This window comes from Rhinolophus hipposideros, assembly GCF_964194185.1.
Source record: "Rhinolophus hipposideros genome assembly, chromosome: 17".
Lineage (NCBI taxonomy): Eukaryota > Metazoa > Chordata > Mammalia > Chiroptera > Rhinolophidae > Rhinolophus > Rhinolophus hipposideros.
Window position 1 is genome coordinate 21,695,420 of NC_138063.1, and position 16,522 is coordinate 21,711,941.

The 16,522-nt window shown below is 38.3% G+C and overlaps 1 protein-coding gene across 1 annotated transcript in view; it reads left to right on the forward strand.

The window, feature by feature from the left end:
• SKOR2 (SKI family transcriptional corepressor 2) overlaps nucleotides 1–9,207 on the forward strand; it is a gene marked incomplete at both ends in the record, with an annotated part of 32,658 nt that extends 23,451 nt beyond the window's left edge. Inside the window, 2 exons of the mRNA XM_081078309.1 lie at nucleotides 1,870–1,937; nucleotides 9,145–9,207. Coding sequence (XP_080934435.1) covers nucleotides 1,870–1,937; nucleotides 9,145–9,207 — 131 coding nt within the window. The remainder of the gene's footprint in view (nucleotides 1–1,869; nucleotides 1,938–9,144) is intronic.
• Between the last annotated feature and the right edge of the window lie 7,315 nt (nucleotides 9,208–16,522).

Below are 16,522 nucleotides of genomic sequence, written 5' to 3' on the forward strand. Positions count from 1 at the left end.
TCCCCCCCCCCTTAGCTGCAACCAACTGAGTAGTCTTCCTCGCTCCTCCTTCCACGTCTTTGTGTGGAATACTGTTCTCCACATCTCTGCTCAGGCATTTCCTCCCCCTTAACTCCCTGAGGGAATGAGGGCCTCTCCCTCCACCCTTACTTTGTACCACATGCTTCCCTCTAGAACAGGACCTCTCACGTCAAATTCAGAGGTGAAAGTAGGGATTGGGTCTTTTTGAAAAATGTATTATAAAAGGCAAAACTATGGAGACAATAAAAAGATAAATGGTTGCCAGGAGTGGGGCAGAGAAGAAGGACAACGGGGCAGAGCACAGAGGATTTTAGGGCAATGAAAATACTCTGTATGATACAATAATGATGGATATAAGTTATTAGACATTTGTCCAAGCCCATAGGATGTTCACCACCAGGAGTGAACCCTAAGCGAGCCCTATGGACTTTGGATGGTTATAATGTGTCACTGTGGGTTTATCCCTGGTGACAAATGTCCCTCTCTGGTGAGTGGGGTCGATAATGGGGGACGCTCTGCATGTGTAGGGATGAGAAATCTCTGTAGCTTCCTCTTAATTTTGTTGTGAACCTAAAACTGCTCTGAAAAATAAAGTCTCTAAAAATAAATAAATGCATACATACATAAAACACGTTTGAGGTAGGGGAAGGAATTCAAACAGTATGGAAAGGTAGATGCCAAAAAAGGAAAAAGGAAAATGTTTTTAATTTCTAAGTGCTCAGCATCTCACGAGTGGTAAAGGATTTATTAGCTTGAAAGCGATGGGAAGCCAGTGCAGATTTTTTTCAGGGGAGAAAGAAAGGAACGTAGAGGAGAGACTGGAGGCAAGAGGGTTAGCAGGGAAACTATTCAGGGAAGGGGTGTCTGCATGTGGGAGGTAACACCGGCCAAGAGAGGAGAGGATGGAGGTGGAATGTATAGGACTCACACACCAATTGGATGTACAGGTGAAAGGCAGAAGAGAGGAAAAGAGGATGACAACGTTTCTGGTTTCTTTCAACTGCTGATCTGATTTTCCACCACAAATTCAAGATGAAACCATGTAAATCTAAAGCAGCAAAAGCTGGTTAGCCAAAGCCCACACTTTTAAAGAGATCCCATGGAAAAGATGCAAAAACGTGGTACACATCAGGGAGTCGTTTCTTTCCATGAATGCAATAAAAACGTTCGCTGTGCGGAGTGGCAAAGATATTTTGCATGACAATATCTCTTACAGCTCCTCCCTTCTCAGATTGAGGCGAACTCTGTAGAACCTCTGCAGACCCAAGGCGAGCCATAGAATACGGCTGATCCAGGGACAGAGTTTGCAGGTTGGGAGACTCAGGCCAGAGTATGTGTATCCCTCTCTTGGGAGTGAGAAGAGCTGCAGTGAAGCCAGGCAGGCATATCTAATGGACCCATGTCTTATCACCCAGAAGGCATTCCAGGCCCAAGAGTCTGCCTTTCCTGTGATCTCAGGTTCACCCTCTCACTCACTCTGGACTTCTGAACACAGTGAAAGCGCTCAATACCTGTGACTTGCTCAAGTGAGCAAAGTTAGTGAACACGTTTGCACCAGACATTCCTGAGTAATGATTATATGCAAGGGATTGTACTAGATGGTTTATGAGCTACTGTAACATATAGGATATAGACCTTACCCTCTCAGAGTTTACTGTCTATTCTGATTAAAATGACAGTCTTGAAAACATTCCTTCAAGCAACCATGTTATTTATTTATTTATTTTTTAAATACCCGAAAGGTGGAGGAGGTTTCTACGGGACTGTCAGTAATATTTTTTTCTAAATATACTAAAAGTAGATTTTGCACTTCAATTAATTTCTTTCTCTGTGTCTCTCTCCTACTAGATAATTTTCAGGATCAGATGAAAAGGGAACTAGCCTACCGAGAAGAAATGGTGCAACAGTTACAAATTGTAAGATGCATTTCTGCTTAAAAATAAATGTAACTGGATGGGCTTGTTTTCAAACCACCCAATGTGTATGATTTTTGCTGTGAAATCCATTGGTCCACTTACTTGTCAGCTGGTTTAGATGTTAATTACCAAGAGATTTACTTAGACACAGGATAAACAGATGTGTCAGTACGTTTCCTCGGAACGTAACTACCTACCATGTGTTAATAGACAGATGTGTGAATTGTCTCTGTGGGCAAACCAGAGCTACCTGCATCGTCTTTCACTGCAAAATTCCGAATGCAGTGCTGGGATGTGGTAGAAGCTCAGTGAAGGGCAATTGTCTTCCATCTTCCCCCTCCTTGCACTACCCAGACCTGACCCAGGCTCTCCACTGGCAATAGAACATAGTATAACACAATTAATCAATTCAATTCACTAGAAAGATGAAAAGAAAGGACCTATTTCCAAATGAAGTGTGTTACTCACGCTATTCTAATCATGTCTACAAGTGGACACTGACCAAGATCTATTTATACAGAAACAGGAAAACAGGAAGATGTCTGATAAATAAATAGTCTATTTTTTTGTTTTCCTCTGAATGGATTCCTTGCCCTCTGTCCCCACGCAGATATACCTGGTATTATTCACTAGTGCTTTTAAACCAGTCTCCCCAGCTTCCTCATTTTCATGATTACAATGGAGAAATTTCTGCTCAGTGTTTGCAGGGTATTTTCAATCACCTGGATAAAGGCATATACTGGTTCTCAGTATAATTCATAGCATGATTGCTAAAATTTGGGTTGCTTGGCATTTCTGAGCCGGTCCATGTCATCCTTATACCATTAAGTATGTATCTTTGCATAGCCACCTGTCTTGTCTCAAGAGCCAGGTATCTAGCTCTCTGTCAGGACTATTTAAGAAAGATGGTTATTAATGTTTCCTTTCTCCATAGGAGAAATCATGTTTGTGTGAATGGAGATTGCTGAGAGTCATTTTTCAAGTCACCTTGTATTTCGTGGTGTTTCTCCCCATTCTGGGTCTCTGTTAAAAGTGCTTCTTGTCATTCTAAACCTTTCTCGATCTAAACTTTCTCGATCGTAAGTGCTGGTTCCCAATTCTCAGTTCTGAAAACCACCTCAACATAAGACGCCTCTTAAACAGGATCTTTCTTCTTCTTTTGGTTTAGTTTGTTAGTTTTTTTTTGCACCTAAATTCATTGGAAAGCAAAAGGATTTTCTTAATCAGTGGACAATTAACCCTCCCCCGCAGAGGTTAAAAAAATGTATCTACTATTTTTAGCTTTTGATATCTAGAAAATAAGAGCTACTAATTATTTACTGTGAATATACTTGTTCTCTTTGTCCAGAGGATGAACTGTAATATAGAATTGGAGGTAGAGGGATATAAATTTTTCTTTGTAATTAAAGTGCATTGGGGTGACAATTGTTAGTAAAGTGATACAAAATGTTAAGACCTTACTGATTTTACTCAGGACATTGTTTTCAGACTCTTAAGACAAAAATTGTCATATATGCAACCAAAAATTTGTGATTTCGGGGTGGTGTGAGTCTAGCAAAATGGGCATTAAAAAGGGAAACTATTGGGGCAACCAATTAGCTCAGTTGGTTAGAGCGCGGTGCTCTTAACAACAAGGTTGCCTGTTCGATCCCCATGTGGACCTATGTGAGCTGCGCCCTCCACAATTAGATTGAAACAATGACTTGACTTGGAGCTGATGGGTCCTGGAAAAACACAAATAAATAAAAGTTAAAAAAAAAAAAAGGAAAAGAAACTATTTCAGTACCCCTCTCTAAGGCCAGTTATGTAATTTTAATGTCTTAATTTTCTTTGACATTTGGTTTCTTTAGTAAAAGAGTAAATGATATTGCATCCATGTAATAAGAAGGCAGTACTGATACGTAGAAGAAAAGAATGTCTCCTGTCTTTTGACATATTTGATACATGGATGATACAAATTGGTATTACTAAACATTTTTATGGTTCTGTATTGCAAAATATTTGGTCATATGTATTTATTTAGACAAGTGTTATTAACTCACCTTCCACTAGATAGTAAATTATTTCTGGATGCAAATTAAATTCTTTGGGAGAAGCTAGAAATTTTCCCCCCAGCCCTGCAGGTATGTGGATTCCTGAAATCCACAAAGGCACATCTAGGCTAACAACATAAAAATTGGTGAAATAGACATGATGTGTCCCTCCTGTTTCTTCTCCTTCTTTTCTTTCCCTTACCCCCTAACATGCCAAGCATTTTCTTGCTGCCTCCAGCACCCAGGACAGTGTCTAACATCAGATAGCTATCAGTCAACATTTGTTGAGTGAATCACCACCCATGAAGAGCCCCTGCCCCAACTCTGATATCTTCACATAGCTGTGGTCTTAATATTTTTCCAAATTTCCCTGGTTTGGTCCTGATTTCTTCAAATGTTCTTTTATGCTGAGTAACTACTACCATAAATACTAAAGGAAGGCATTACTATTGAGTTACGTGGAGCTTGTATATTACTGTACTGGCCTTGTGACTAAGACACACGCTTTAAGGTCTGCAAACTTGAGTTCAAGACTCATCCCATAGAGTTCATTAAGTGTCAGTTCTTCAACCAAAGGGACCTCTTGTAAGGTCTAACCTAGTGCCCTGATAGGGATAGAGTAAGGTGTAAATGTGTAATAAACATGAAATGCCCATGCAAGTCATAAAATACTATGCCAGTATGAGTGATTGATTGAAGGGCATGCCCCTTCTTAAAGTAGTGCTTTAATAGTGGAACTACTTAAGCTTTGGTGGCTGGAGATATTTTTGTGCAGGAAGAACCTGTGTTTACATTATACTATCTGCTTTAGAATTGAGGCAGCAGACTCAAGGTTACTTGAATAGAAATTTACTTAGTCCCTATTCAGCTTGTTTTATTTGCTAATGGGAATTATCACCTGTGGGGAAATGCCTTTAAAAAATTATGTCTAAAGAGTATCAAGAAGGTGCTGGTATCACAGTTACCAACTTTCTCGGTATTTTTAGTTGAATGATCTAATTCATCAGTAAATATGGTTACATGCTTTGCTCCCTGAGAACCAAACAATTCACTTAAAATTATTTTATTATTTTATATTTAAAGTTTACAGAGCATATATTACAGAATAGTCGTCTGCCTACAGTATAGACATTTTTTTTTCGTTTAGATGAAATAAAAACCCACTCTATCCTGAAATAATGGAGAATTCAAATATATTAAAGCCATCATATTTTGTAACGAGTCCCATAGACCAACAATGCATTTATACTATGCTGTTACACAGTGTTCTTATTCAAAAGATTATATTGAAAGCATCTTGGGTATCATTGACGTAGAAAGAAAACTTATGAATTTCTTTGGCTCCTGCATTTTTAGATTCTCCACTGACTATAATTTCTGCACCATTGCTTCCTTTTCCAGTTTGTTAAATGCAAAGTTGTGATGACTAGAGAGACAAATGATTGACTCTCTTTGTGCATTTATAAATGAATGTGCATTTATCTCAATGTCAGATTTAAAGCATAGGCAGTTTATTTAACATTTACACATGACCACAAGCTAACTTTTTTTTTTAAAAAAAAGTTTAGTTTTAAACTTCTTGACACAGTTTGTGTTAAAGTCCCTCACCCCTGCCCTGGGTTTTCAAATGCTTAAAATGTTTTTATGACTAAACCGGATTTATTTATACCAACAAAGAAATATATTCCTCTCACTATGAACCAAATTAAAAAGTTACAGAATTTAGCAAGTTCCTCATGACATTACTGTTCAATGTAATAAAGAGCCACAGGTTTCTCATTCATAAGTGAGTAGTGATTCTAGAAAAGATGTGTCCCACTTTAAGAACAAAATTCATCACCCCTTAGGGTTAAGAAGAAGGTGAAGAAACAGATACAATGTTATATTTATATGTCAATCATATTTCAATTTTTTTATAAAAAAAGAAGGTAAAGGTATTTTACTCTGTATAACCTTTTGATTAAGGTTTTTCCAAGGACTGGAATATAATTTACAGCATGAGTTGAGACTGTTATGATGTCTTGATAACCTTTTCTTTTCATGGCTAATTTGACAGCAATTTTTTTAAGCGAGTGCATTTCTGTATAAGGTACTACTGTAGTATAAGATACAGACCTTACCTCTCATAGTTGAGGACATGCTCTTTTTCAGATTAGTTCTTGAAGGACGTGCTGCAACAGAGCCCAAGATAAATGGCTAGACTCAGATTCTCATCCTTTGAACTTTCTGGATCGCTGCCTAGAGGCGCGTAGATGGAGCAAATGTGCTAGACTTGAAGTGCCCTCTGCTGTTTCTCCAGAATGCTGCAGTCACACACAACCAAGGGGAAAGGGTCTCAAAGTTCTCCATTACAAAAAGTCTCAAGTAAAAGAACGTTCAATCAATAGATTTAGTACTAATGTTCGAGTCACTGTAGACTTGCAAAAAAGCAGTTTACAACTTCCAGATGGCAGGAGCACAGTGCTTCCTTGCATGGAAAAGTGAGCTACATCTTACCATTGGTGGAGGAGCAGAGCTCCCTCTGACGAGGGCACAGCTCTTCAGTGATGTGGTCTTTTCTTGAAGGTTCTCCAGTGTTCATCAGGACGGAAACTTGCCCAGATTTTTATCATCTCTATGCAGAGAATTTTTAAAATATGTTTTACGTGTTTTTTTTAAAAAAGTAGGTAAAATGGTTACATTTCTGAACTATATTTTTAGAAAAACATCCCTGGGCCACTAGAGGATTTTGGTTTTGTGGCTAAATGTGCAACAAAAAGGAGGTCCCTGCAAGTCTGGACTTCCATGGAAGCTGCCTTACGATTCCCCAGCAGTAGACAGGCTTTGGCTACAATGGGTTCTTCCCTAATTATTGATCTATTGCCATTTTGACAATGCAGTCACTTGTTGCTTAGTTATAGAGCCTTTTCTCATCGTTCTGCTTTCAAGATGTTGACCCACTTGAATGTCTGAGCTCAGTCCAACTCTCTATTGGCACAAACTAAGAAGTTATCTTATTTTGGTGAGACCTCAATACTTTTGATAGACTAGAGCCAACTAGGTAATTTAGAAGTTACATAATAATTTCAATGAAATCAATGAAATAGGGTGGCTATCATTAACAATTGAGCCATTTGCTAATATATTCTTTACCATTGATGATTTAGGACTTAGAATTAAAAATACATGATTTTTAGTTCACAACCTTTTGCTTTTTTGTCTCTGTTTTTGTTCAGCTTTTATTTCATTTTGTTTTAATGAAAGAAATGAAACAATCAGTGTTTCAGTGGGGATAATTCTTTATACACATTTAAATTCGAGTCTGGAGATTTTGGATCAAATGCGGTTATTTGGAAATGTCCTTTTTTTCTGAGTTCTTTTTTCTTTTCCTCAGCTTCTCATCTTAATGAAAAGCTACATTGTTTTTTTCTGGGGAGGAGGGAAGAAAAAGAAAGAAAGGAAGAAAGAAAAAGGCATTCTGACCTAGATTTGAAAGTAGTACCCTTCAGGCAGTTTTCTTTGGGTCAGGATGAGTAGTCTAGTGGCTTTGATGAAATGGCCCATGGTGATGGTAACTTACCTCAAAAAGTGCCTGGTACAGAGCAGACACTTACTCAATCTTTATTTCATGTAATCTTGATGTTGAGGACTCTTTCTAAATGTGAGAGTGGCACAAATATATTCTATTAGGTAATTCCTCATACCCCAAGGTTTACATCATTTCTACTTGTTATCCTAAATAATATAGTTCCTTTCAAGTCTCTGTTATATCATGCGTCTAAAGAGAGAGGTGATCCATGTATTTTGGCACATTGCAGCGTGCACCATAATGGAAAATCAAGATTCAGTGCATCTCTGTGAATAGCAGGTATAGCATAACCTAGAGTGAAAAGAAGAGGTAACTAGAGTAGGTTGCCATGTAGCTATTCTTGTCATAGTTATCTAGCTGATCTCAGCTCATGTCCTAAAATATGAGATTAGGACACTGAACTCTTTATGGTACTCTATGAATCATTAATTTCAGTGCTGCTGGGCATACCCTTTATCAGACATGTGCCTATTGGATACATCTATGTTGTGGTTGCATATCAAAATAGTGAGATTGTTATTTTAGTCTTGTCCTTTGTTTTCCATTCGAAAGACTGTTTGATTTAACTGACCAGTCATTACAGCAAAATGTCCAGCTAATCTTAGTCACTAACTTCATCATATGCTTGTAGCTCCCTCCCATTAATAAAAGTTCATATTTTTGGACTGGTAGGTCAGGAGAGCAAAGCAAATATGCTGGGAGTAAGGGAGATATATATAACAGTATTCAAAAATGTTGCCTCGTTGAATGACGATAATCTTATTTCCCTCATTGCTTTTACATGACAGCTGAATTTCGTGTTACATTCTAGAAGGCTGAATACTTACTTAAGTGTAAAATTATTTGAATCTTTAGAGTTCTGAGTTTAGCCTTGTAATGATGATGATAAGTAACATAATGATAGAGTAGTTTAACTGGGGTTAGTGAAGTGGCAAATCTAAATAATACATATTGTCCAATTTCAACCATTTGCACATATCAAATGTGACAGGCTGTCATTCAACGCCCCAGTAGTGAAAAGTACTTTTCAAGTTTATCCAGGTAGAATTCTTTTTATCCAGGGTCATATTTTCCATTCAGTGCAGTTATTTCTGATGCTTCTTGGTAGTTATTGGGAAATTACCCAGAGTAATAGTTTGTGTTTAGTTACTCTTATTTGTGATTTGTAATGATAGCATATTTTATCACTCTAATTAAAAGAAAAACTACATTGAATTAGTTTGTAATCACATTCTTGTTTTGTAACCTTAGATATATATGATAACATCACAAATTAGTTTTTGTACCTAAATAAAAAATAAGGATACCATATTATTAAATACAAATATAAAAAAAGTTTTTAAAGGAAAATGTCACATAATAACCTCCGAGACTAGCTGTAGCAACAATCCGGTGTGACCACCTGTTCTGTCCTTGACATGCTTTTTAACAGGCCTTAGGAATTGGTATATCCCAGAAGTTCCATACTGCTGAGCAGATGGAGACCTTTTCTCCTCAGGGAGGATCCATTGGTATTCAAATTGTTAGGCATGATGAAAGCTCTCCATTACACATCTGTCTCCAAATTTAGCTTACCTGGAGAGTTTTGCTTCTTTTTATCTTACAGATCCCCTATGCAGCAAGCTTGATCAGGAAAGAAAAGCTTGGTGCCCATCTCAGCAAAAGCTAAAAGGTGAGTTCACCAGAGGAAAGAGATTTTTCCTTAACTCTCTGCATTGTTGTTGCATGGCCGTGTTCTTTATTGATGTATTTGAAACAGCCTGACGGATTGGTAAAGTTGTATTCTGTGTTTAAGCCAGTATACTGATGAACTTTGTTATATCTAGGCATGGGACTTCCTAAATGAATGGCTAAGTGGGTCTTATAAATTCCATGGAAAATTTCGAAAACTAAGGAAATTTTCTATTCAGTCTGCAGAAGTGATCTTCATTCTGTTTTGAGGTTTTCTGCTCTTTCTGGTTCTACTTGACACCCCAATTACTGCCCCTCTGAAGGAAACGGTCCACAGTCATGCTTATTCTGTTTCATCTCCTCAGTCTCTCTTTTGCTTCCAAAAAGTCTTCCCAAAATCTGACTTTGAGTGAATTGCTGACAGATGGAGATATGAACAATTAGGGGCAATATAGACCTTTGAGAACTTCTGCTCTAGGAATAGTGATTTCTTGTTTCCCTAAACCAATAACAATTTCTCTGTAGCTAAAGCCAGGTTCAAGTTCATATCCATGGCCACAACTTAAAAGTAAAAAGTATTCTGGACTCCTAAGGAAAAGAAAACAGTCAAAATTCAATGACTCTATTCAGAACATAACGAAACATTTCAAAAGCAACTTTTTGATTATTTGGAAGAAGACATATATAATTATTAGAATTGAAGGAATGCAAATACTAGGACTTTGTAGTTTTTGTAACAATACATTAAGATGACCTAACAATTGGAATTGCTAAGTCAGGAAAAAACTCAGATGTCAGAGGTAGTATTTGTAAGTATTCACGGCCAACTAGGATTGTGATCATTTATCAGTTGGATCCATTCCCATTAGAATGATTCTTCCCTCTGGAACATATTTTCAACTCTATAGAATTTGTTGGCAAAAAGAACTCCATACAACATAGGCTCTTAGTTCCTTTTCTTTCCTTCATGCCTTTCTTATGTATATCAAAAGCCTCCTCTACCATGTGCAATTGACAAGCCTATTTCTTGCCATCATCTTTATTAGTGATAATTTTCAGTATTTGTCTTAAATCATGATAATTATGTCACATTTCATCAGGAGCTTAAAACTCTTTCCAAGACAGACTCTCATTCATATGCTTTCTCTTAATTTTATGCACAGGGAGCTGAGATACAGAGAAGAGAGATAGAATGTTTTATATCTGTGTTGCAAAGCCAAGAAGAGATTCTAGAGCTCCTGACTTTAGATCCAGTGCCTACTTGCTCCTAATAAATGCACTTCCTGTCTTCTGTGAGCAGATGTCTCTGCAGCAGAGATGGTCAAATAATAAATTATTTTGTTTCTATCTCCATGAAGCCATATGCAAATGGGCCTGTGAATTTGGCTTCATTCTGTAGATTCAAGTGTTTTTCTTAAGTCTGAAGTTGACTTTGGGTAGTTTCTCATTATAGTAGAGAGGTTTGTACCAGCAGTGTGAAATGAATAATCGTAGAACATTCACACTCCAGTAAATTTTAACTCAGAAAAATCAAGGTAATCAAAGCAAGCCACATCCAAATTAATGCTAATAAACCCAAAGTGTTAAACTAATTTTCTTTCAAATCAAAGAGACTATATTCAGATGTTTTTGTGAATAACCTTTTATTGAAGTATAACAAATTCAGCAAAGTCTACAAATGATAAAGTCATATAAGTCATACAAATCATGAAGTGTACAAATTAAAATTCGGTGGATTTTCACCGGATGAACTCAGGTTTCCAGCACCCAGATAGCCACCTTGTATCCCTGCCCAGTTACTCTCCCTCCCCCAATAAAGATTAGCTTTGCCTGCTTCTAAACTTTAGTAAAGGACATTGTATAGAATCATCTCTTTTATCTGGCTTATTTTACTCCATGTTTGTGAGATTCATCCATTAGAATATAGTTTGATTTACACTTAGGAACTTCAGTAAACTGTCTTCTTACTCCTTCCACTTCCCCAACTAATCTTCCTTGCTTGTCAGACATGAGCGGCTCTTACACCTACAAAATGAAGATTCACTGCCCAGAAACCACGCCTTTGGTGGTGACATAGCATACAGCTAGGTGGAAAAAAAAAAAAAAGATTGATTTGTGTTTAGTAACTAATGCTTCCTCCATGCTGATTTTGTTTCCATCCTTGCAGACAACAGGGATTTCTCTAAGTAGACCCTGGTGCTTTCAGAAGATTAGTGGTTACTTAAATGCTGAGCTAAATCAGCCAAGCAGAGAATCACGACCATATTGTTAGAGGCAGTATTTGATTCTCCACATGCCAAGCCTGCAAGGAATTACCCCAAGAGAGATTACAAAATAAAAATCATTACACCAAGGGAGAGAGACAACTTCTGTCTTGCTGAGTGACCACAGGTTTCCAAATTAGGGACTGATGCATTAATGTCTTATGCAAGAGTGACCCTTAAGGTAGTGTGCTGTGTTCTTGCCACCCAGTGGATTCCAATATGACTATTAAGAGGAGGAAGCTTTTCAAAACCACAGGCAATCCACTTAATAAGCCGAGCAAGTACCGCCACATATCACTGCTCTACAAATGTTTTTTGCCCTACATTAAGACATAAGAAATTCCATGTTGAGTCAAAATAAAGGTCCACTCAGACCAGATTACTAACTGTGTAATTCCATTAGAAAAGCCAAATTGTTGTTTTTAACAATACCAACCTCAAAACTGAGGCATATACACTGAATACTCTTAACTTTCCCTTGACGACTCCTTAAAGATCCATTACCCACGGATTTATCTAAACCTTTCTTCAACCTAGGCATAATTCCCTTTGGGGCAATGAATTCTGTTTGTTTAGCTACCAGCTGTGTAAAGTGTAGTTTATTTTATTTATCCCCAAACTACCTCCTAAAACAAGTCCTAGTAGATTAGACATTCTACTGCTCTGTGTATTTGCTTCATTGTGAGCTCACACGTACAATAGAAATCATTTGAAAAATAGTTCAAAATTTTGTATTATTCTTTCATCTGGGACCACTTTTAACACCAGAATTGTTCCTGATAAACTTCCTTACCTTGCTTGTTTCTGTGTCCTACGCAGACACCCCAGTGCAATCTGTGTAAAATCTGCACCCCAAATAAAAATGCCATAATGTTAACACTGACTTAATAATTACTTTAATTCTTTTACTTTATTCTTTTAATTATTACATTCTTTTTCTAGCAAGCACCATTTAACATTACGCAAATGTCATCCCTTTATCTGGTTGAAACACCCATGTCTTTCACAGAGAACTCAATCATTTTATATCCATGGAGAGTAAATCATAGGAAATAGCTCATTCATAGTTACACAGAAACTCATTGACCAAGCTGGAAATAATAACAATCATTAACTGAGTACTAACTCTGCCACATAGTAGACTAAATTCTTTGCCACATTATCTCCTTTGATCCTTACAATTCTATAAAGTAGATCCTATCATTATCCCTATTTCATACATGAGAACACCGGTCACTCAGCTATACATGACAAAGCCAGGATTCAATACAGGTCTACTTGACTCTAAACCCTCTTCTCTGTCCTACTAGAATCATTAGGCTGGTTTTGAGGAAGTCTGGCTGCTAAATCTGATACTGCCTCCCAATGTTATCATTTAATCTCTTTGAGTCTTATGCTTAGCTGTAAAACGTGGGTAGCCAAACCTGATCAAAATCTCTACCAGCTTTAAAATTTTGACTCTTGCATGCCAGTCTTCTGCCATATTCCCTCTCTTTTCGCACAAAGGGGCTGCTTTTATTCAAGTCTGCTCAAGATCATAAATAGCACTCAAGGGCAGACCCACCTCCGTTTGCCTTAGTCTGCATTCTCCTCATCACTAATTGCTTCTCTGCATCCTTCTGGAGAGTTTGAAAATATGACTTTCCTCCCCTATGCTCACAATACCTACTTTTTTGGTAAACTCTTCTTATTTTTATTTTACTTCTAGAATAATTTGTACAAAAATAACAACAAAGAAAAGGTCTTAAAAGAATGTAGAGAGATTGCAGTTGAACATTCCGTGACTTCTTTTTGTACAGATCAAAGATAAAGAGGGGCAATGTCATATCCATTTCTCTCTTCTATAGTCAGACATAAGAGGATCAGGTTCTTTCAAGTGTCTCCAGTGAGAATGACAACGTGTGCACCGCTGTTCTAAGCCCTTTATGTCGATTATCTTATTTAATCTTCGAAACAACCCCTGGAGAGAAGTACTGCTACTTTTATCATTCTACTACTGAGAAAACTGAAATGCAGACAGATGAGTAAGCTGTCTGTGGTCCCACTGCTAGCAAGGATTTGAGCCAGACTGCCCGGCAATGCAGCCCACACTTTGTCAGCGCTCCTCTGATTTATAGCTTGAAAATGTGGCCTAATTTACATTTTCTAATATTGGTTACTAGTATGCAGTTAATAACCAATCAATTTTATTGATGTTGAATCACAGAACTTTCAGTGCTACTTCTACAGTTGCCCTAAAACCCTAGGACAGTAGAAGTAGTTGTAACTTGGGCCATCCAGCTAAAGCCAGCAGGATACTGGAGCATGAAATTCTGTCTGCACCTTTCACCACCACAGGCTATCTTAATGTTTGTGCAACAACAAATCAGAGCTTCTAGATCCCCTCCCCACAAAATGGCTTTACTGTAAAAAAAGGCATAGCAAACCATCACACTCTGATTTAGTCCTAGTTTGGTTCAATGTCAGTGGAGATACATAACCTAAGATAGGCAAATGTGTGTAAAAAGGAAGATGACTATATGGCCACTGTTTAAAAGTTTTTGTCCAAACTGTACTAAAAATGTCCTCTCTAAAGGTTATGTAAATATTACTTTACATGTATTTAAGTTCTCTGATTGTGTCACACTGAGGTTGTCATTCTGTGCTTTTTTTGTCTTATCCCAGGTGCACAGAACCACTTACTCTTGTTCTCTTGTAAGATACAGCCTGCCACTGAGCACTTCTGACCCACATAAAGACTGCGATTGAAAGGGCTTGGGAATCAAAAACAAAATCAGGTTCAGGAGAACCCAAGGACAAGTGACCTCAAAGCCGCATGGACAACCATGTAAAATAAATTGTAGCGGCCATTCCTTCGTGGGGGGAGGGGGGAGCCAACCAGAGCAGCCAATACTTGTCACATCTTTTGGTGGAACCAAAGTTTGAGTCTTTGTGTTTTTAAAGGCCGACTAAACCCAGAGTGTTGGCCAACCGGGGTGGGAAATCTATGGACGGTCCCAAGTGTTGCACCCTTGGAGAGGGCAGCTCTAAAGACTGCCTTTTACTTTTGAAGACATGATTATTGGTGGAAAGCAAACACAAGACCTGTCCTAGGAGTGGGGATCACGGTGCAACAGCGAGGATGGCATCAGCCGTACACAGACCTGCTTTTCATAGCAAACTGGACAGACTTACACGTGGCCCCTTCCTCTCTGGTTGTACTTTGCCTGCTGTATGAATGAAGATTGTATTCCTCTGGAAATATTTTACAGTTTAATATTGAGTGTAATTAAGAATATAATCATGTTATCAAAAATGGTATTTAACTCTGTTGTAGTTTCTTTAACATTCATGTGGATAAAAAAAGTCTATAATAAAAAAACTATGAAGTAACAGTTGTGTTCATGTAGTTAAACTCATATTTGCTTGGGGTCAACTAATAGAAACTAATACTTTTAAGAATTATTTTGGCATAAAATATTTGAATAAATTATTTTTTGAAACCAGAATTCCTTCCAAAATGATTATTAAAGCCTAGATTAGCCTTTGGCCATTGGCAGCAGCTGGGGTCCTCCCATCGAGGTAGGATCTTCATATGGGTAAGGAAGTCTTCTAAATTTCTGCTAGGTCTTCTGACGGTGTTGGCAATGAAGTTCATATTGTGCTTTCCTCCTTACTATTACTATAATATTGCATCAAAGGCCATGAGATCATTTTATGCCAAAAATTCTGCCTTTCAGAATCTCTGCTCAGATAGATAGAAGGGCACAAATTGTGACCCCTTTGGGGCCAGGATTCTGAAGGTAGTGCTGGGTTGCAGTCTCCTGTGAATGCCCTTCTTCTGAGGTTGCCAAAGACCATAGAATACGCATAGAAGACGCATCTCACTAACGGCACCCCTGGCCAGATTTTAAGAGGTTTGAATGTATCACCATGATATTTGATACTTGTCCGCACCTTCTTCATTATCATGACCTATCCAAGAAAGCTCACAACTTCCTCTGAGATAAATTTTCTTATCCTTAGCACCACATCAAAGGAAGAACTCACTGTGATTTGCTTCCTAGCCCAGGAAGGATGGGAAGCCAAGTCAGAGAAGGGATATAAACCAAGTTCTGGTGTCTGCCGCCACGCTCCCAATGACCACTAGCAGAAAATAATCTGAAAAGGCTGCAACTGACCATGGAGGGCAGGATGTTCTCTTTGAGGTGTTTTTCCAAGAGGGACCTGGCTCTGGGCATGGGGCTGACATAGCCCTTCAGATATGGCACACGTTTCTGAAACTGACAGCTGTGCTTAGGGGGTAACCAGGCAGTCAAGTTCATGGAGCATTTTCTCTAATGTACACTTTAAATTTCACATAGGGATGGAAACCCAGCATTCTTAGCTTCGTACTTTAAGCCAATGATAAGAGGTGACAGAAAATTATCTGGGAGGACACAAACCTGGCTTCGGACCAGCCACCAGGGGACAGCAGAGGTCATTTTCTGCAGAACCCAGTTCTAACTCAGCAGGAGCAGCAGTTAGGCCAGGGATTCCTGAAGGAGAACGAACAGATTTGCAGATGAATTTAAGGTCTTTATCCTGGAGCTGCTTCAACTGGCAGTGTAAACAAGCCTGAAATGTCATTCTTCCCAATTGCAACTTTAGATGGCTCAGAATTAATAGTGCTAAAATCAGGAAATGATCTTGTAGCGAAAGGGAAATAAGAACCAGATAACTTGACAAGTATGTCTGAGAGCCTGGAGTTATTAACCATGGCATAGCTCTGAACTGAGTTAACAGCCACGCTCAGTGTGAAGGACATCGGGTGTCCATTACTGAGGATGCTGAAACTACATTTGTTCTTTCCAGTTCTCCACCTGAAATCCAGGCTCCTTAAGAGTCCCGCTATCCATCTTTCCCTGAGCTCTGGAAGACTCCTATTATCCTTATTCTGACAGTCTTAGAGTTTCCTCACAATTCGAGTTGTGTTTTTTTCCAGACTGAGTATATGCCTTGCAAACACTAGAACTTAACAGTCCTCCATGCACCCATGAAGTGATACACCAAAACTCAAAAGCTCCAGAG